The following is a 23,296-nucleotide window of genomic DNA, read 5'->3' as shown; positions in this document are numbered from 1 at the left end:
ACCAAAAAGGCACTATGTTACAGTGATTCTGTTTCTATTTCATCAAGCAATTCCACTTGGGAAGAGGAATGATCAACATGGTAGGCACTCCTATGAGAAATTTGGCAGGTCTTGACTTTCTGAATATTTACATGAGGCAACCTTGGCTTTTTTATGACTTGTGGACTTCAACTCCCAGAATTCCTGAGCCAGCATGGCTAGCTCAGGAATTCTGGGAGTTGAAGTCCACGAGTCATAAAAGAGCCAAGGTTGCCTACCTCTGCACTAGAAGATGTTATCCATCTGTTTGGGCCAAGATACCATGAATTATGCAAATGCTTGTAAATGGCTGGACTAATCTAGAGATGCTGCTGAAATTTAAGCTATGGAAATTGGTTAGGATAAAACAAGCCGAAATGACAATATTTTTCCTAAATCTATCTGATTCTATTGCTACACAGATTATTAATAGATGAGGTACTATTCTCTTGGAAGAGCATTTTTCAACTTGAGTATCCTCCAAGATTCATAGTGATTGTCGTCTAAGCACAGAGGCCTACACTTCGTTTGAGCTAATATGCCTGTTATGACCATAACTGAGGTTAGAGAATCTGGCAATGGCAATTCACATCCTTATTATCAAGTGCACTCATCTGAGCAGGAAAGGTAATCTATCTCCAACATCAGAAAGATGAGATGAGTGGGGCCCTGAAGGCAGTATTTCTCATCTATGATAACACTTTATGGAACAGCCTCTCTCTGTCCAGCCTGGACTAACCAATTTTAGCATAATACTGCAAAGCATCAAAAATTTAACTATCCATGTGGCCTTTAGTACTTAAAAGTCCTCATACTAATGGTGGCCACAGTTGGTATATTTGTGTGTTGTATTTTTTCTGCAAACGAACAAGTAAATAAAGTAAATATAAGAGGTTTTAATTTGAGGCCTTGGGGACAGGATGACTATATATCCCCTTTTGTTATGGCTGATTTATAGTTGTTTTGCTCTTATGAACGGCTATGTTCTTTTTTATATCTTTTGTCCATATTTTAAACCACCCAGACTCATAAAAGTGTCAAGGCTTTGAAATCTGATGTGTGTTTGTGTGTATATAAATATATAAAGCAATAATGTTACAATGATAATTTGAACCATAAATATATTTAAAGAAGTTAAAATGCTTGCTTATGTAAGGGTTCCAAAAAAGATTCTGTGTATCCTGAGCATCTTAATTTCATTGCCTGTAACATCCCTCCCTCCCTTCCTATGAAATTCAGTTGTGGTAATTACCTCAACTTTGAATGTTCTTTGGAAGGACATTGAAACTGAAGCTCAAATACCTTGGCCACCAAATGATAACAGAGGACTCATTGGAAAAGACTCTGATGTTGGGAAAGATTGAAGGTAAATGGAAAAGGGACGGCAGAGGATGAGATGGTTAGTGTCATCAACACAGTGGGGCATGAGTTTGGGAAAACTCCAGAAGACAGTGGAGGATTGGGGGGGGGGAGGGCTTGGTCAGATAAAAATTCTTCAGTCCTTTTTATGGAAATGCCATCAATGAAGTTATTGCTTTACCCAAGAAACTACTGTCAACATCAACTCCTAAATGAGATAGGTGTACATTCTGAGCAAGGTCTGGAATATTTATGTTGGATATCTCAGCTCTTTGCCATTTAATAGTTTTGAGAATCTTCTATTGATAATAATTCTGATTTGTTTACATCTTAAGTTTGTTTAAAAACACTGCAATAATAGCAATTCTATTTTAAATATCTTTTGATAATCATAACCCCCCAAAAATTGCATTCCTCACGGCTGTTATCCTGCATTAACATTTTGAAGGTCCACAGTACCCATATTTTTACCCTAATCAACTACCAGCTCAGATCCTATTATTTTGTTTCTTGCAATATACAAAAAAAAAATGAATATCATGGAACTGCATTTGCCATCTGAACAAATGGAAACTGTCACTTATAATGCAACCACATTACAAAATATTGTTTGTATTAGAACTGGAAAGAATTTTATATTTTAGTATTATATATAAGTCACAGGAAGCAAGTACTTAGAGATTTATGAATTTAGCCCTATGTTTAAAAAATGTATTTGACTAAGGGAAGCTTTTTCATTCAAGCTGAAACAGCACTCTATTTTTTCTTCCCTCTCCAGGGGAGGGTCTGTTACACTGCCAGTAAATTTTCAGGAAGCAGGGCTAACTGGAATTGTCCCAACATACTGAAAATATCAAACTGTAAGGAAAAGAGGAGAGATATTTTCCAAACAATGAAATTGCTTCTTTGCCAAAATAGTCTTTCAAATGGTCCATATAAGAAATCTATCTGCATAATATAGGAATTTAAAAACTGCCATTTATTTAAAAATAACTGAAAGTCACATGGAAAATATTCAGGTTGAGAGATTAGTTACTGAAGAATAGAAAGGTCAGAGCAATTTTCTAACTCAGAATTGATATGTGGTGTTTTAAAGATATTAATTTATTGCTTGTACATTTCAAGTTTTTCATTATTGCAATATGGTTATTATTAATATATGACCTCGAAAAAATACAAAATAAAGAATTTCATGCACAATGTTTCCTGGAACTGCATTATTTCATAAAATTGTTACCATATTAATACTTAAAGTATGTCAAACTGGAATGGTTATAATAAGTCAAACCTATTTTTTTTCCAGTTGACTGTCCTTCTGGCCCCACAAGAACCTTTTATAAGTAGAAGACTCCTTTGTTAAAGGAAAAAAAGATTGTGCACCTATATCTGAGGTACAAGTGATAATTTCTGAATTCATATCTTTGGGTTTATTGTATACACAGAGCCTTATTTGGAACGTTCCTGAGAGTATAGGTTTTGAGTGAAGTCTTTCACTTCCTAGATATCCCAGAAGTGGTTTCTAATAATCTCAATTTCAGCTTTGTGTCAGTTTCTGACACAATGAGTTGGTATGACTGATAGAACTGATGTCACCTGATACCAAATAAAGATGGAAGGCAGGCTGTGTAGATTCATAGAGCAACACTATGAATTTTTCACTGTAGTCTCTCATTGTCACATGTGGAAAAGACATCAATGGGCTGACTGAAGAAGGACAGTGTTTATAAAATGACAGAAAAGGGAACTTTACTACCAAATGCTTCAAACTTCTAGAATGGAGATCCGTGTTATCAATAAATAAATGTTAGAAGACTGAGGCTAGACAACTGTTTAAAAAACTTTGGTAGTGCAATGTTATGAAGAAAAACTGCTCAGGTCAGTACTGCTCTCATAGAATGATCTCCCATATGCAGTAGACACAGTTATTTGGCCCTTAGACTTTATAGTGACCAGAATACATTTGGGAAAAACATTGAGGTGACAGCCCTGAAATTTTAGCTGGATCTTTTAAGGACAATAACTACAGGTAATCCTTGAATTACGACCAAATTCCCGTTGTTAAGTGAAACATTTGTTGTGAGTTTTGCTCCATTTTATGACCTTTCTTGCCACAGTTGTTAAGTGAATCACTGCAGCTGATAAGTTAGTAACCTGGTTGTTAACTGAATCTGGCTCTCCCATTGACTTTGCTTGTCAGAAGTTGTAAAAGGTGATCACATGACCTTGGGACACAGCAACGGTCATAAATATGAACCAGCTGCCAAGCATCTGAATTTTGATCATATGATCGTAGGAATGCAGCAAAAGTCATAACTGTGGAAAACGGTCTTAAGTCACATTTTTTCAGTGCCATTGTCACTTTGAACAGTCAGTAAATGAACTGTTGTAAGCTGAGGATTACAGGTATATCTTTTGAGCTATGCAGAACAACAGAAAATATATTGGTAACTATTAGATCGTAAAAGATTAAGTAAAAAGTAGCTTAAAAACACCATGAATCAAGTAAGAATCAGTTTCACTTGGCAGAAAAGCCGATGTCTTACTGAAGAATGACTTTATCACAATGTATAGCCAAGCAAGATGGAACTATACACCGGGCACACAGATCACTAGGACAACATGCCAATATGGTGGCTACCAATATTATAGTTTTTTTGGCAAATGAACAGAACCAATGATCATGATTCTGAATAGACTAGCCATTAACATGGGCAAATGTTGATACTGGCTGAGAAACCTAATAGATCAGAAAACAAATCAGCAAACAGTTGACAGAATCATGAAATAGCTACAAAGTTGATAATGCCATGGGAAGTGAAACTAAACCATATTGCTCTGAATTCAACAAAAACTCCCAAACCTCAACATGTCTAATAGTGCTGTACTTCACTGCTTAAATTCTTTTTGAGATTTTTCTAGATGCTATTACAATCTAAAATGTGACTGCAGAGAAGATGGATTTGATTCCTTTATTATATGAGACACAATGATTTGAAGTCTTGCCATGTGCATTATTAGTAAGATTGCATACTCAGCATTCTAATGCCATAGTTGCAAAATGAAATACAAAGCAGGTTGCATTTTATATTCTCCGCTTACAGACAACCATAGTATTAATAAAACCTAAACTAACTGATCCAAAATCAGCTCAAAACACCTTCTAATATTCCTATAAAATAATACCTAGGTAATATAACATTTCAGCCACCCAAAGTGCATTTTATTATTCTTTGATCAAGAATTTTAGGCCAAATACATATCTATCAGAAAATTGTATTTTAATTCAAATATTCATATCAAATATATTGGAAACATGTCTTATAACACAAAGTAGGCCAAATAGGTTAAAATCTGATTCTACTGTAAGGTTTTTAATTTTTTGCCAAATTCATACTACAGGTTATTACAAAAGAGATAAAAAAATAGAATCTTATTAACATATTTTTTAAGAAATGTAGAGTTTCTAATGGTGAATATCTGTAGCTCGGGTGGAGGATAAGGTTCATTATCCAAGCTTGTGGGTTGGTTTCCGCACCTTTCGTTACCAGGCTAGGTAACATCTTCAGCGGAGTTTAGGGGATGCCAGTGTCAGTGTTCTTCTGTTTATAAGGGTTTAGTGTGGTCAGTAGGTCTTGTGATGGTGAGGTCCCATCCGGGGAGGGTCCCATCAGGTCAGGGCCTTGTGATGGGTCTTGTGATGGGTCAGGTGTGAATCACCAGTAAGAGTCTTGTGATGGGGAGGTTACTTTAGGTGAGGGTCATTGGGAGGTGAAGTGCTGATTGGGGGAGCTTGCATAGGTTGGTTGAGGGTTGGTGCTCTCTCTAGTTGGCTGTGTAATTCATTTGGATTCTGAGGCACTCATAGGCTGATTGTAGGTAATAATAATAATAATAATAATAATAATAATAATAATAATAATAATAATAATAATAATAATAATAATAGTCTGGATAGTAGGCGTGGCGGCGCCTGGAGACAGCAGAATAGACGAGAAAGAACTGGAGAAGATAACAAAATACAAAGACCTACAAATAGAAATAGAAAGACTGTGGCAAAGGCAAGCAAGGGTAGTACCAATAGTAATAGGTGCCTTGAGTGCAATCCCAAAACATATAGAGCACCACTTGAACACCACTGGCATTGACAAATTCGCCATTAGTCAATTGCAAAAGGCGGCCTTACTAGGAACTGCTTCCATCCTGTAATGATATCTGTAATACCATCAAACATCCACATCTGCCTATCCCAGGTCCTTGGAAAGGACTCGATAGGCAGACAAAAATGCCAAATCCAGTCTGAACACCTGGCTGACTGTGCGATGACTAATAATAATAATAATAATAATAATAATAATAATAATAATAATAATAATAATAATAATAATAATAATAATAATAATAATAATAATAATAATAAAAATGTTGGAAGGGACCTTGGAGGACTTCTAGTCCAATCCCCTGCTCAGGTAGGAAACCCTATACTATTTCGGACAAATGGCTACCCAGTCTCTTCTTAAAAACTTCCAGTGTTGGAGCATTCACAGCTTCTGGAGGCAGGTTGTTCCACTGGTTAATTGTTCTAACTGTCAGGAAATTTCTCCTTAGTTCTAGGTTGCTTCTCTCTTTGGTTAGTTTCCATCCGTTGCTTCTTGTCCTGCCTTCAGGTGCTTTGGAGAATAGCTTGACTCCCTCTTCTTTGTGGCAGCCCCTGAGATATTGGAACACTGCTATCATGTCCCCCCTCGTCCTTCTCTTCATTAGACTAGACATACCCAATTCCAGCAGCTATTCCTTATATGTTTTAGCCTCCGGTCCCCCTGATCATCTTTGTTGGTCAATGTGTCTGTTAATGGAATTGCTTGTGGAGTGCCAGGCTTCAATGAACTCACGAGCGTGGCGGGTGGTAGCGTGGCCGATGATTTTGGTGTTGCTCCAATCGAGCTGGTGCTGTTTGGTGTTAATATGGGTAGAGATTAAGGATTTGGGATCGTGGCGTTTGACTGTCATCCGGTGTTTGTGGATCCTGATTTTTAGTTGACGTGATGTTTGTCCCACATAGAATTGGTTGCAATTGTTACAGCTGATTTTGTAGATTACATTGTTTTTTTCCTCCTTCTGTATTTTCTTTTGTTCTGGATAATTCCTGGCAGAGTGTAGCTGTGTGTTTGTGAGCTTTTGCTATTCCTAGAGGTTGGAGGATTCTGGCTGTCATTTCTGACACCTTTTTTGTGTATGGTAGGGTTAGTTTTTCTGTGGTGGTTGGCTGTGTGGTGTGGTTTTGCTGCTGTGTTTCGGAATAGTTTTTTGGATGGCCGTTACGGAGAAAGACGTCAAGCATCCGTTTCTCTTCTGCTTTTCTTAGTGTTGTGATGCTGCAGTGTTTTGACCCTTCTGAAGAGGGTCTGGACACAGCTTCTTTTGTGTGCGGTAGCATAGTTGCTTGCAAAGCTGAGGATCTGGTCCGTGTGCGTCCATTTGTGGTAGATTTGGGTTTCCAGTTCTCCGTTGTCTATTTTCCTTATGTTAATGTCAAGAAATGGGAGTCTGTTGCCTGTTTCCTCTTCGCGTGTGAATTTGATCCCAGGGAATATGTTATTGAGTAGGTAGTGTGTTTCTTCAATTTGGGAGCATTTGATGATGACGAAGGTGTCATCAACGTAGTGTGTCCAGAATTTGGTTGGATGGTGGGTAGAGTTATGGATTCGAGTTATTGCGTGCCTGCTTCTGTTATTAGGCCTGATATGGGTGATCCCCTTGGGTCTTTTGTACTTGCTGGTAGATTTTCCCATTTAATGTAGGAAAAAAATGTAGAGTTGTGACAAATATTTTACCCATTGCCAACCATTATGTATGAATTTGATAGAAAGAAAATTCTTACTAAATTAACTACTTTTGAATGGAAAAGTTGATTTCTTATTGCTTTATTTGTTGTTATTTTTTGCATCACACATAAAAGGAGGTCCAACATATTCCCAGGTTTTTTTTGTAAATTTCAGGCCTCTCCAAAGACATATATGTCCTCACTTTTAAAAATTGGCAAATAATAGTGTGCCCCCAGTCTGGTATTTTTCCACTGAATTTTAGTGGCACAAACTTTGAAGATTGAGAATTGTGAAACAATGGGGTTCAAGAAGATGTACTTGGATGACAGCTTGTCTACTATTAACACAGAGGCATGCCCTACATTTTAGGAGACACAATATGGAAATTAGGTCTGACACTGATATACAGTATTAGAGGCCAAAGATCTCTTATAAAAGGACTTAATAATATTTGAAGTAAAAGTTTTCCAAAGAAACCCTTTTCTCCAGTAATGTTTTACTGTTATTTTAAGTGGAGTAATCTTCCAATCAAAACACCTTTAAAAAAAAACCATCACCTAAAGCATTTTAAAACATAATCATACAATATAGGCCAGTGGTTCTCAACCTTTTTAATGCCGCGACCCCCAACCGGTCGTAAGTCGAGGACTACCCAACCGGTCGTAAGTCGAGGACTTTCCCTGCCAGGGAGCGCCGCGCATGCGTGGTTCTGCCCCCTGCGCCGGCCGAGGTGTAGCTGGCAAGCGGCAGAGACGGAGCAGGCCAACCACCAGTTGGCCCAGCTCAAGGGAGGTAAGGCACCCGCCGGAAAAGGGGAAAAAAATGGCGGACAGCCTTGCTTGGCGACCCCCGTGAAATGGTCGATCGACCCCAAATGGGGTCACGACCCATAGGTTGAGAACCGCTGATATAGGCAATGTACAAAGCAGTGTTACTTCATTTTTGCATACAAAGACATAAAGAGTTGTGCTGTTATTTCAAAACAAAGACTGGGTAGAGTTTCAATTGCTCAAATTTTCTGACAGTATTTCACTTTGGACATGCAAACAAATATTAGTTAATCAGTTAATCCAAAACTGTAATCTTGAGATTCCAATCCAAGGGGGAAAATCCCATGGTAAACTATTCCTGCCCAGAAGTTTCCATTTAAAGTTAACTCCTCACAGTTTTACATGGTTGAGCTTGAGCCTCTTCCTCTTCCTCCACCTCCAGATCCTATTCTCCCCCCCCCCCCCGGGCTATCCCTTGTGGGATGTTTGTTTTTGTGGTGTTAAGTGTTTTTTCCCTCCGGATATTTGTTTGGTGGGACCTTTGTATTATTCATTTTTTTTATTGTCCTATGTTCTGCACCACCCAGAATTGGGATGGAACCAAGTAGCCTGTAAATTAAATCATGTTTAATTAAATAAATAAAACAGCTATATCTACAGGACTACTAGCAGCTTCTGACAAGTCATTGTACAGTTAACTGTATCTTATCTGCAACAAGCAGTCATTGCTTTTGTATCTGAAAGTTTCTGAAATGAAATGAGAGGGGATATTGAAACAGTTTTAGTTGTGACCTCACCATTAATTAAAACATAGTGGAATGTGATAGATTTTGAATTGTTCAGTCTCCAGCTCCTTATTTATAAACTGTTTGTTTAGAGTACACTATATAAAAATGAAGTACTATATATACGGTAAACTATAAGCATGTACAGTATGTGTGTGTTTAGATATGTGTTTAGCAGGGCTTTCAACTTTTATTCCTTAACAAAGCAACTATTACACTGTAATTTATAAGATCTGTGTAGCTACCCATCTTAATACAATTCTGGGCCATTTACAACAATAAAAAATATAAAAATCAAAAAATCATTAACAAAAACTAAAAACCTGATACCTCCTAGGGTACCTCAACAACTCTCCACAGGCTCTACCATTGTACCCCAGTGCCTGGGTAAAGAGCTGGATCTTAATGGTCTTCTGGATGGCTAAGAGAGTGGGGCCTGGTGGAATGGGGGGGAGGGTCCATAAAGTAGAGGCAGCCATGAAAAAGGCAAGCTTCCTAGATCCCAGTAGATGGAATCCAATTTATCAGCTAATTAGAAACCATCATACTTTATCTTTTATAATCATTGACCGAAAAGAAAGCTGCAGCCAAATAGCTTTAAAGGAGGTTTATGTAATAATCAGAAAATGGAGTGGGTAGAGTATGGAAGTCCTTTTGATAGTTTTGGGATTTGCTGGCAGTTTACATGTATTAAAAAAAAACATGCATCCATCCACCCACCTAGTTACCTACCTTACATCTAGCTCTCTGTCTCTATCTATCTATCTATCTATCTATCTATCTATCTATCTATCTATCTATCTATCTATCTATCTATCTATCTATCTATCTATCTATCTATCTATCTACCTATCTACCTACCTACCTACCTACCTACCTTATACCTAACACTATGCAAGTGCATGCACACACTTTAATAACTGCATTATTTCACATTTTTTTCTTAAACAGATATTTCAGATTTTTACATAGAAATAAACATTAGGGTACTACACCCCCACCAAGACTGGCAGGGCAAGCTACTGTAGCTAAACAGGGAGCAAACCCCACACTCACTTGCACTGATGTTACCTGGTCAAGTAACGAAACACCTGCAAGCAAACAACCAAGTTCAGACAGCACCAAGGATTCCACAAAGAGAACTGTCTTCAGAGATTCAAGTACTTTTATCGTTGACACATCACCTTTCATGCCCTAAATATAAAGCTGTATAATTATGAAATTATTTTAAAATTTGGTTAAATATTTGCTACATTTTAAAATGTGCCAAGACTTGTATCCACCTAACAAATCTGAAAGGCACATCTCTCACAAATTTAAAAAGGATGCCCCTCTCATTTGACCCCAATAGTTACGTGCCATAAGCCTGTCTTGTTAAAAACAGAAAGCTATTCTCTATTCATGTGCTTAACTGGTCAGAACCAAACTGTTTGGTAATTCACTAAATGGCAAGTACTTCTTAATTTACTACTTAATTGACAAATTCCATTTTATTTAAGGTACATGCTAAATTGAAAAATGTTCCATTTTTCTCCTATGTGGATAGAGAATAGAAGGTGGACAAGGCCAATACTATTTTTTCCAGTGTATTGGAAAAGATTGATATACTGCTGAAAGTTTTACCCCCAGTAGTGAACTGTTAGCTAGAATTTTAAAGGTTCTATTTTTAAATTACAGCAGAAAGCACAAAGGCAATAAGAATGCCAAGTTGGGGATGGGGAAAATCACAGCTGGAAAAACCATTGCAAACACACTACCTTATAAGAGAACTATTATAATATAAAAAAAGTAAAGATATCAGCATTATTCCAGGAAGAAAAACACAAAATCCACAAGCAGACAGTATGTTTATTGGGATCATCCAAAATGCCACAAGTAAAGAATGAACACAATAATAGCCAAAAGCTGAACTGTGAATCTGAAAGTCCTAGTTGACAGCTTAAAACTTGCCTTTGGCAACACTTTCCTGGGTTTCATCTAATCCCTTACATCATAGCACACCTTTCTCTTACTTTCATTCCAGCAATTAACATGAAATATATGAAGTATAACATGCCAGATTAAATAAAATTTGTGAATGGCTCGTGGTATCTGTATCACACTCTCAAAAATTATTATTATGGCATGTCCACTAACATTTTTATACCATTTGTTCTTCACTGAAGACAAAAAAAAAAATAAAATCTCTGGGTCCCAAATCTTTATGAGCATGTATATATTTACAATAGATTTTTCACTGATCAGAAACTATCTGGGCAACCTTTGAAAGTTAAGAGAATGAAGGAGCTCCCTAGAATTATATTTATTCAGAAAAAGTCTTCCTTATATAGGTAACAAATCCAGTTTATTTTCACCAAGCTAGCACAGAAATGGATGGTGACATATCTCAAAGACAGAATAATCAGTGAAACTCCTACAGTTTTCTCACCCAATCATAAGACTCCCTTTGTATATTTTCATGTGTTATATTTACTAGCAATATTCATGGCTTTTGCACTGTTAAGTTTCATTCATTAAAAAAAACTATCACTGACAGATTAAATTCATTAATCCTTGTATTAATTCTATATATATTTTTGTCCACTGTGGCAGAGTGGCCAAAGGGGCAAAGATGGGGGAGAGGGGACAGAGATAAACACCCATCATCAAGGCTGGTGCGCCTCCTCGGCAGCAGGACGAAGCTGGTGAAAGTTAGCTGGGGGTAGCAGAGTAGATGGAGGAGTGAAGGGCAACCAAAAGGGCAGAAAAAAGGGGGGGAGATAGGTGGATGGGGGGAGTTGAAGCGCACACTGCAGTTGTAAACATGGGTGGGCTGCCAAGTACCTGAATTCTGACCATATGACCCTGGGGCAGTTGCAATGGTCGTAACTTTGAGGACCGGTCATAACTTATCATTTGTTCAGCACTGTTGTAACTTTGAATTGTCGCTGACTGACCTTAAGTGAAGGCTATTGGAGAACAAATCTAAACCAGGGGTAGGCAACCTTGGCTCTTTTATGACTCGTGGACTTCAACTCTCAGAATTCCTGAGCCAGCATGGCTGGCTCAGGAATTCTGGGAGTTGAAGTCCACGAGTCATAAAAGAGCCAAGGTTGCCTACCCCTGATCTAAACCTAAACACAGATTAAAAGGCAAACCTTTCTGGGAAAAATGAATTTTTCAGATATGTCACTATTATTAAAAGTTCCTTTCCGCCACTGTTTGCAAAGAAGAGCTGCAGAGGATCATCTCAATATCTGAGCAGTTTTGACTGTTCGTGTTTCATTATATACTTTCAAATATACACATGCAATATGAACATGTTCTACAGAATCAGCATTATGTAATGAAATATCCCTGCCGCTCAGAATGAGAATGAGCAATAATTTTAAAGGAGGAGTGTAGGGTAACACTATTAATACTATAGAGTTCAGTGTTTCTCAGCCTTATCAACTTTAAGATATGTAGAGGTCAACTCCTAGAATGCTGACTGGGGCATTCTGGAAATTGAAGTCCACAGATTTTAAAGTTGCTGAGAAACACTGCTAAAGTCATTCACTTAACATTTCATTTGCCTCTTGACACAAAAACATTAGGAAATTTTAAAGAACAATTAAACTGATTTTTGCAGTCTTAACAAGAATCAACGGACTACAACGAAAAGGCTTCTGATACTATATCTATATTTCTTTTGCAGTTTTGAGTAGGTTAATTAAGTAGATTCCCTCATCACATATTTAAAAAAACCTTTTTGATAAACAAAGATTAGTTAACAGTTTTTAATATTTTTAATTTCTAAGCACTAAAGATAGTGGAATATATTAGCTAATGCCTTGATTCACTGGCACTATGAAAACTAAACCCTTTTGAGCCAAATTAGGTCTTGTTGAAAGAAAACTTCTATAGTTTGTTTTATTTAATTGGTACATGTTCTGCGTTGACAACAAGGGCTAAACTAAAACAAAAGGAAAACAGAAAACACTGAAGCATGTCCAAATGTGATTTTTAAAAAACTTAAATAGCTGCACAAAAAGATGCTATTTTAACCCCTTGTCCAAATGCAATCCCCCACTCTATATTACTCCTATGAAAAAAGGTTTTTTTAACCATAAAAAAGTAAACACGGTATTTAATAAAACAAAACAAATCAGCAAATTGAATGCAAAAGTATCCAAAAACTTGGATTAAAAATGTTTATATTTTAACTTAAATAAACCAGTCAATTCTGATCAGCTTGAAAATAAAAACCCTTTTCAGGATCTTTTTAGAATAACAGCTTAAATGCTGGTACAGCTAATGCTCAACTTTTCTAGAATGTAAATAAGGACATTTCTTTATTCTAAAAAAATATACCTTAATAGAAATCAAGAAGATTAAGAAACCAGTATATCTTCTATAGCTCAATACCTTATTAACTTAAAAGTCTGATTCCATAAAATGAAAAGAAATAGGAAAAAGCTGGATTCACAATATTTAAAAAGTCATTGTTTAATTAAGGTTTATTGAACAAGTCACAATGTCTGCTTCCATACATAACATAAATACAAGCTCTGATTTTAAGAACACAGTAACGAATTCACACAACATGCCAAGCTAAAACAAAAACTCATTACAGCTTAGCTTGAAGAGTGAATCCAGCAAGACAGTGATGTCAGGATGAGCACCCAAAGTTGGCATACTATACAGTCCCATCACTTGGCAAGTATTTCACATACTGAAACCTATTTTTCATTCTTTTAAGAGATCACCAGAAACGTGAGAGAAGAAGATAGACTACAGGTCGTCCTCAAATTTACAACCACAATCCAGCCAAATTTTATTAGTTGTTGTGATTGTTAAGTGGGTCACCAAGTGACCTAATTTTACAACCATTTTTACTCTGGTCATAAAGCAAGTTACCATGATCATTAAGTGAACCAAATGGTTGCTAAGGGAGTTCAGTATATCTACTGGCCATATTTTGCTGGAAAAGACAAAAAAAGTTGCAAATCATGGTCATGTGACTGCAGGATGCTGCAACTGGTTGTAAATGTGAACTAGTTGCTAAACACCTGAAATGTGATGATGAGACTGCAAGGGCCAGTTGTGTACGTAGCATTTTAAAGTCCATCGTAAGTTTGAATGGTCATTAAATGGCCAGTCATAAGTCAAGGGCTACCTGTAATGTCTACTTACAAGACAAACAATTAAGTAATACAAAGCCACTCAAGCTGGCTGCTTGTCACTTGAAAAAGGTAATAATTGGCTCTATAAATCATAGATACTTACTGAAAGTTTTGCAGATGTCAGATACTGCTTTAAAGACTCTGTCAGAAAAGTTCACTTTCACTTTTACATACTTCATGTTGGGAAGCTGGAGTCGGAGCAGTTTGTGTTGAGGAGTGAACTGTAACTTTGCATCAGCCTGTATTCCATACTTATCTAAAGTCCAGTGTGTTTTAAGGAGCCAGGTTTTCTTCTTTTCCCACCATAAGGCATGGTCAGACCAATCTTTCTTGACATCTAGGAGCACAAATATACACAGTTAGGAAATTAAAGAGAAATGGTGAGCAACTTATTCACAGTGCTTGGACAAAATGTGTTTTGTATATTTTATATAAAATAACAATGATTTTTATTTCATGTATTTATTCACCCAGTCAGTTATTCTTGCAAAAGACAAGAGTGAAATAAGGATCATTCAACGTCTGAAAATTTAGTTAACATCAATTTATTTTTCACACCTAACACATGACAGCTGCTGGCAGAAAATGGCCAATCTTGACAAGACTAAGAAACCAAGCAGGATCAAATCTGTGGTATCTGACACACCACCAGGAATGGCCAAGAGGTAAAGATAAAAATCCCCTCAAGTCAAGCTAAATTTCTCATTCCATGTTACTTGATCATATTTTCAGCCACAGTGAAAAAAAAAGTACTTTTGGTATTTTGATAATTCCATATGCTAGGGATATAGCCAAAGAGGATATGTGCATTAATACGCATAACAAGTTATTAACAATTTAGATAACTTTAGCACAAAATAAGCTGAGTCCAAATTGTGTAAGTTAATGTTCCAACATCTGCATTGCATCTCCAGCTACTATTAATAATTCCCTGATGTGTCCCAATAGCAATTGTTCCTCCAACTGGAGAATATTTCAGAATTGAGGCATTGCTGCAGAAATGGTTCTTTTCTTTCCCACCGGATATAAACGTTCCAATAAATAAAGCTAAAAGCCCAATTACATAAAATGCTTTCTGGAAAAGAAAGGTCCACTAGAAATCCTGAAGAAAATTAGTATAATTCAGATACAATAGGATTTCATAAATACAGGACCAGAGAATTCAATGCCTTTCCTACCTCCCAGATAACTGATCTTATGTGATGAAGTAAATAGGATATTTGAAATTAATCTTTGTGCAAGTAAAGGCAGCATTTTGGATAAGCTTTATATGACTTCTGATTTATGATTAAGTTTTGCTGTTCAAAGCATAATGGCAATTACATAAAATGCTTGCAATTAATAATGTATGCCACACTGCCAGGACCTTATAAATCTCAGGTAAATTATACAAAGAATATCAGAAAATTCAGATTTTTTTATTCTCTTCCTCTCCCTCAAAATACAGGACATTTCTTTAGATATCATGTAGACTTGGGCAACCCAGAAAACATACAGAAGTACTATATTGTTAACTCATAATCTCTAAATTTTTGAAAAGCTCAAGTGGACAGAGAGATGAAAGGTACAGTTGAATTCAGAGTCATCCTACATGGGGTCATAAATATCCACATCATTCTTTAAAAACAAAAAAAGGGAATAATCTTGGCTTAGGTAACATAGCTGGAAAAGAGCAGCAGCAGCCATAATTCTCAACAGCATGGCATTCTATCGTCAAATTAAACAAAGCCAAATATAGAAAAGCATGCAGCATGCAGTCAGACTTGGCTGCTCTCAAAGAAATCTGTCAAGTGATTATGGTGAACTCTGGTCCAAACGTTTGCTTCTCTAAAACATGTCAAGAGTAAGGGAATGATTTCAGCACTGAAAGATGTTGTTTATGAGCTCTCAAGAAGTAGAAGTTTAGATTTAAATGTGGGTTATAAATTTAAAAGTCACTGGCTTTCTTATCAGCCTACTGGGCTACAATTAATATTAAAAGATTTATCTTTTTTTTTTACATTGGCTTTTGACAATTTAGGCATACAACAACCTATTAGAGATAAAGGACAGATCTTCTTTCATCCAGGTTTAAGAAACTGAGAGCATCCTGCATGATATTCTTCCTACCTATCGTATGCAGTGTTTGGATTCTTCACTTGGGAAGGGGGGTGGAGGAGGTCTTAATATGGATTATTTATTTTATAGCTATCCAATGCTGTGAAGACATCAAACCAAGAAAAAAATTGGAAACTGAACCTGGTGACTTTTTCACTATCTTGCAAGAACATTTTTTTTAAACTGAAAAATATCGAAAGACCAAGAAACAGTAAAAAAAAAATTATCCTCCTCTTATTAAAATAATTTATTTTGGAAAGAGAGAATTCTCTATAAGCAAGACTTTGCTCACACAAAATGTCTCACATGTAAATGACAAACAAAAAGAACTTATAGTACTGGACTATTTAGTACTTCTTGTAAGGGATAGAATTCAACTTTATAAAGTTGATTTGTTAATGCCAGTTCTGCCTAAACCAGCTTTAAGTGGACTTTTCTGTGAAATTTCATGGAAGACAAGGTTACATGTGCGCTTCTTAACACAACTGAGGAACAAGAATATTCCTCTGCATTCATACCCTTTGGATTTCCTAGAGATATTGGGACAGCCACTGTAGAAACCAACTAAACCGGCCTTGGTCTGGCCAAGCACTGCTCTTTTGAGGTCCTGATTACAGGTTTAGTTTAATACTGTAAATCAGTTAAGTCTGAAGTCTGCTCTAAAAATATATCTCCTCTTCACTGTAAAATTTATAGCTTCTCTTTTAAATTTTTATGTTTCCAGCTAAATAAGGTAGGGTTTGCTTTCTCTACGGTATTTAATTTTGTTTGGACAGCATTTATATCTCGAAGCTGCAGGTTATAGGCACATCATTTGGAAACTAGTACTATATCACTGAAATAGCATTGATTCATTGGGAGTAAATGCTAAAGTGAAAGACTATTTATCTTGACAGATGATCTGAAAATATTTAAGCAACAATTGCTCCGAGAATAGGAAACTTCACATCCTTCTCTCCCTTCAAATGTATGCCACTGACTCTCTTGACCAAATCACTACAACTGGGGGGAACTGAGGGAGTTTTAAGGAAGCATAATTTCCTCCTGCCCTTTTCGCCAAATAGATAGGACTTTTGCCAATAGAAGCAGCAGTTGAATTTCAGTTTTCTTTCTGAAAGCAACCTTTTTCTCACAGCTTGCATGGAGAATATCTATAGCACCATGACTGAGCCTATGGTATAAAAGGCTGATTGTACATTCCATGTTAACTCAGCACCAAATTTAACAACAGAAGAAGAACAGATCAACAACCCCCCCCCCCCAAATGTGGCTTGTGATAATTTATCCATGGCTAAGAAGTCTGCACTGGGCCAATGTGTTTATGTTTTAAACTTTTATCAATAATTGCAAGAAGTTACAGAAAACCAGACAAAAGCTGGCAAAAATTCAGAAAGTTTCTAATAGCTGATGCAAAAAAAGAAATGTTGAGATGGCCCAGAAATAGTTATTCAGCAGAGGCCAAAGAACTGTTCAGAAGGAGCAGTTTCAGGAAAAGAGGAGTAATTCTTTGAGCAATTGTTGGGCAAATGAAAACCTGAAGCTACTCTATCATAGACCTTCAAAAAGTAATATCAATATTTCAATTTCCTGAAGATTCCAAGCCTGATATCCTTGGCTAATACATTAATTTATCATTTCAGGAAACTGAGATATTTTATGTATGTTTCCTGCCACATAAACAGGTCGAAATTAAGCAGATTTCCCTCAGGAGAAACAAAGTTGACATTGCAGCTATAATTAAAAGAATAGTACCCACTAAACTTTACTCCATGCAGGTCCCTCAAATCAGGGCTTAAACTGAGAAGTAGTATCAGCCTCTCCTCCCTATATTTTAAGTATATCTTTTAACATGTAACAATAATAGGAAAAAAAGTTTTCCCTCAAACATAAAAAGCTTTAGTACTTTAGTACTAAAATCCAGGATCAATTGTAGTGCAGTGGTCTCCTAGATTACCAGTTTACTGCACATCATCAGAATGCCCAACTTACACAAAATTTATTGCTCATCTTCCATTGATATCAAATGTGGATACATTAGTGTCTTTCCACAATATCTTCTCGCTCCTACACAGCCAAATTTTGAATGTTTCCGATTATAATCCATATATACTAGAACTAGACTATTTTGCTAGCTTAAAACAGACTTACAGCATATTGTGTTTGCAGCAAAGAGCTAGATCATGGGAGGAAGACAAGGAAAGCAAATCTTGACCCAATTCTTCCTGTGAAACTCACATATTCAGATGCAGCGTGAGACCTGTGGACCATTCACTAGGAAAACCACCGATAGCTCTGACACCTAACATTCCAGCATTCTAATAATAATAATAGACTGCCAATGTCTATTATACAAAGAGCTATGAATGATTAAAACAGCACAAAAGTATTGACATCCAATATTTTATTTATGTATTTGTGCAATAAATCCCAGTAGGTCTAGGCAGTTCACAAATATTAAAGTAACAATGGTACATTACATGCAATCATTAAAATGGAAATAATACAAACATAGGCACAGTCAATCCTCAAAAGACTTCAAAAAAGGGCAGGGTTTTCAGCCTCAGAAATGCTATCAATAAGAAGGGAGCTGCATGAAAAGCAATTTTACATAACCAGACTCTAAGCCAGGGGTAGTCAACCTTGGCTCTTTTATGACTCGTGGACTTCAACTCCCAGAATTCCTGAGCCAGCTGTGCTGGCTCAGGAATTCTGGGAATTGAAGTCCACGAGTCATAAAAGAGCCAAGGTTGACTACCCCTGATCTAAGCCCTATAGGACCATAAAGACAATAGCTAGCATCTTGAATTACATTTATACTGGCAATCAGCATAGCTCCTCTGCAGCAGTGGTTTATCAGGGCAGTAGAATACCTATTGTATACTACACTAGCTGAAATTTTTGGGTGGTCCTCTGAAGCAGACCCAAGTAGCATACATTACAGCAATCAAAATGGAAGATGGTAAGAGTATGAATGACTGTCCTCAGGGCATCCCATTCCAGGTGTGCTCTCAAAGGAGAGCCACTGTATTTGCATACTTGTTGAGTAGACGTGAGAGCTTGACCTCTGAGACAGCACAACCCTATAAAGAGTGAAGAATAATATTATCCTGGAATCAGGAGATTTCTAAATTAATAGCCACTCCATTTTGCTTGGATAGAATCTGAGCCTACTTTTTCCCACCGAGATATTGACAATCACTGGGCACTGAGATGGGATTTCTACCACATCTCATATTGGGTCCATGGTGGCAATGTAAACATGGATGTATTTTGGTGATATGTTACATGAACTGATATGACCTCTCACAACAGTTTTATGTAGATGTTAAAACAGGATAACAAAGACCAAACCCTAATCCTATAAGAGAGCATCCTAGACTGAGTGACTTCTCATCCACTGTGCCACAGACTGAAATAGTCTGCTCAGAGAGGGGTGGAACCATTGTGGAACTATAACTCTTAATGCCCACAGGCACCTCAGAAAATACAGTGGTGAACACTACTGAAGGTTAATGTACGTATGTACTATAGTCATGCAGATACTTCAGCAAGGTTCACAGGATCAGAATACTTGACTGCAAAGATTCCCAATCATTGGGACTCATAGACAGATAACATGGTTAGATCACAGCTCAAAGTACCCATGGGACAGAATTTCATTCACAAGTTGTTCTCAAAGGCAGAGAGTCCTGTTTGAATTGGTTGTTCCAATCATTTAGCTCTAAGGCCACTGCCAGGTGAGAATCAATTAAGGCACATGCCGTCCTTCCCTGGTAAGGAAGCATGTCAAGCATCTCTGTTCTGTTATCAAGATTGTATGGTATGTTTGTGGCAGTTGCATAGGAACAGGACGTTTGTCATCTGACTGCTGGCACAGTCAGATTCAGGTGCTTGATCGCTTGCTTATCCCTGGGCCTGATATTAGTCCAGCATATCCAGAGCCAACTCATTGTATTAGGATCATCCTGGTCTGTTTTCGGCATGACATCATCGACAGCTCAATAAATTCCATCTGGCTTCCAATCTGAAGCAATTGTGAGGGATTCTGTCCTCAAAATACTCAGCCAGATTATTACAACTTACACTAATGGGTTCTTCTAGACCAGGGGTGTCAAACTGCTGGCCAGCGGGCTGGATGCGTCACACTGAAGACACCAGATTTGTCATATTTGGCATACAAACCTTCTTTTCCCTTGTTGTTGTTGTAAAGGCCATTATTTGGCATATTTAACATAAAAGCTATGATTTCCTTTTATGCCACTGTAAATAGATCTTTACAACGTCTATTTGGGAAAGGTGTTATGCAGGCCAAACACAGTATTTCAGACTGTCCTACCAGCCTCTGGTTTCCAGTTATTACTTTGTCTTATGTTCCTATAGTTAACACGCCCTGCCCTTCCAATCAGAAGGGATTCAAAAATATTTCTGTATTGCCAAGAAAACTATATGAATGTCAGTATAATCACACTTCATTCAAGGGAAGTTTTTAAATCCAAACATCAAATCATGATCTACAATCAGTATAGCTGATACATGCTATTCATATGCCTTATAACCTAGATTGTTAATCATTAAAACCAAACTTAAGGTTTTCCCAGTATTTATTCTTGTTTTTGTAATTAACAGACTTCTAATCTAATTTTGACTGTGCCTTCAGTCCAGATGTGACTACTTCTGTTCAGTAGTTCTAGTACTAATAGTTCTACTGGTAGTACTATTTAGTTGTATTGGGTTTCAAAACCCATGACAGCTACATTGATATTCTTTAATCAATTAATGGATTTTTGTTTTCTCAGCAAGTCTGTAGTATCCCATATGTAATGTAATGGTCTTAATAGCATATGATTCAGGGATGTATTCCATATACATGTAGTCCTTAACTTGTGACAGCAATTGGGACCAGAATTTCAGTCATAAATTATGATATTATAAGCTGAGACACACCCACACCCACACAACCAGACCCAATTTTACAATCCTTTTTATGGTAGTCACTAAGCAAATCACATGGTTGTGTGAATTGATTGTCCCAAACAGTTTTTTTGGGGGGAGGGGGCTGGAAATTGGCAAAAAATGTCCCAAATCACAGGATGCTGCAACAAGTTGTAGTTGTGAGCCAGCTACCAAGCCCACAAAAACGCAACCATGTTATGGTGGGGGTTGGTGTTTGCAACATTTTATAACAGTTGGAAGTGCTTTATAGGCTATAAAGCACCCTTTCTGAGGCAATCTGTAATTAACATATGGCCATTATGACTGCCAATTGGAACAATGGAGCTTCCAGAGATTTCACTTTTTCAGCTAGCAGATACAGGCAGTCCTGAACTTATAACCACAATTGGGACCAGAAAATTCATCTTTAAGCAGTGTGGCTGTTAATTAACGCATCACATGACCACACCCAATTCTATGATCATTTTGTGTGGTCATTAAGTAAATTGCTAGCCATTTAATAAAGCTGTGACCATGATTTGTGACCTTCCCTGCTGGCTTCCCCATTGACAGTACTTGTCAGTAGCTGGCTGGAAAGGCTGCAAGAGGTGATCGTGTTTTCAGAGGATGCTACATTTGTTGTAAATGTAAATGGGTTACTAAGCTCCCAGAATTGGATCATAGGGATGCTGTAGTAATCTTAAATGTCAGGAACAGTTGTAAGTTGAGGAATACCTCTGGTAAGTGCCTGAGCAGCACTTCTGATATGTGTTTAAGTATTTTATAATTGTGCAAGTTCTTGATATGAACAACTATCTATTGACCAGACTCATATTATTTCTAATTAGGCAGAAGGAAATAACTAGCAAGTTTACTTAATGCTTCTGTAGTCGAGCCAAGGCAGTAAATAATAATAACAACAACAACAACAACAACAACAATCATCATCATCATCATCAATGGTGCATTGGAAGCTCTGCAAGAAATATCATTTGCCTGTAAGCAAGATCTGGTGGGATCATAAAATAGAGAAAGTCATAGAAAATGATAAAATTAAACTGCTCTGGGACTTCAGAATTCAAACAGACAAGCACCTGCAACATAACACTCCGGACTTAACAACTGTCGATAAGAAAGACAAAAAAGTCTAGATAGTGGACGTGGCAGTGCCTGGAGACAGCAGAATAGACGAGAAAGAACTGGAGAAGATAGCAAAATACAAAAACCTACAAATAGAAATAGAACGACTGTGGCAAAGGTAAGCAAGGGTAGTACCAATAGTAATAGGCGCCTTGGGTGCAATCCCAAAACAACTAAAGCACCACTTGAACACCACTGGCATTGACAAATTCGCCATTAGTCAATTGCAAAAGGCGGCCTTACTAGGAACTGCTTCCATCCTGCGACGATATCTGTAATACCATCAAACATCCACATCTGCCTATCCCAGGTCCTTGGGAAGGACTCGATAGGTAGACAAAAATGTCAAATCCAGTCTGAACACCTGGCTGACCGTGTGATGAATAATAATGATGATGATGATGATGATGATGATGATGATGTTGTTGGAAGGGACCTTGGAGGTCTTCTAGTCCAACCCCCTGCTCAGGCAGGAAACTCTATATCATTTCAGACAAATGGCTGGCCAGTCTCTTCTTAAAAACTTCCAGTGTTGGAGCATTCACCGCTTCTGGAGGCAGGTTGTTCCACTGATTAATTGTTCTAACTGTCAGGAAGTTTCTCCTTAGTTCTAGGTTGCTTCTCTCCTTGATCAGTTTCCATCCATTACTTCTTGTCCTGCCTTCAGGTGCTTTGGAGAATAAGTTGATTCCCTCTTCTTTGTGGCAACCCCTGAGATATTGGAACACTGCTATCATGTCCCCCCTCGTCCTTCTCTTCGTTAAACAAGACATGCCCAATTCCAGCAACCGTTCCTTATATGTTTTAGCCTGCAGTCCCTTAATCATCTTTGTTGCTCTTCTCTGTACTCTTTCTAGAGTCTCAACATCTTTTTTACATCATGGTGACCACAACTGGATGCAGTATTCCAAGTGTGGCCTTACCAAGGCATTGTAAAGTGCCTTGGTAAAGCCACACTTGGAATACTGCATGCAGTTTTTGAACATAACACCATTACTTCAACACTATCAATTTAGTTTTCATTTTTCAAAATGTAGGGCTTCTTACTAGTTATGTATAAAACTGCACTGTCCAGTCCATGAAAAAAAAAATCCATGAAGGTACAGGTAGTCCTCAACTTACAACAGCTCATTTAGTGACCGTTCAAAGTTACAATGGCATTGTAAAAAGTGACTTATGACCGTTTTTCATTTATAACCTTTGCACCCTCCTCATGCTCATGTGATTCA

General features: G+C 37.3%; 1 protein-coding gene across 1 annotated transcript in view; it reads right to left on the bottom strand.

Moving 5' to 3' along the window:
* The window catches only part of FERMT2 (fermitin family member 2), a 76,342-nt gene that overhangs the window by 44,341 nt on the left and 8,705 nt on the right, over window positions 1-23,296 (bottom strand). The window contains exon 3 of the mRNA XM_015817773.1: window positions 14,002-14,235. Within this exon, the coding sequence (XP_015673259.1) occupies window positions 14,002-14,235 (234 nt within the window). The remainder of the gene's footprint in view (window positions 1-14,001; window positions 14,236-23,296) is intronic.

Source organism: Protobothrops mucrosquamatus, unplaced genomic scaffold (assembly GCF_001527695.2).
Source record: "Protobothrops mucrosquamatus isolate PMUCROS unplaced genomic scaffold, P.Mucros_1.0 scaffold637, whole genome shotgun sequence".
NCBI lineage: Eukaryota > Metazoa > Chordata > Lepidosauria > Squamata > Viperidae > Protobothrops > Protobothrops mucrosquamatus.
Note: the sequence above shows the minus strand (reverse complement) of the source record. Positions and strands in the feature narration are given on the sequence as shown.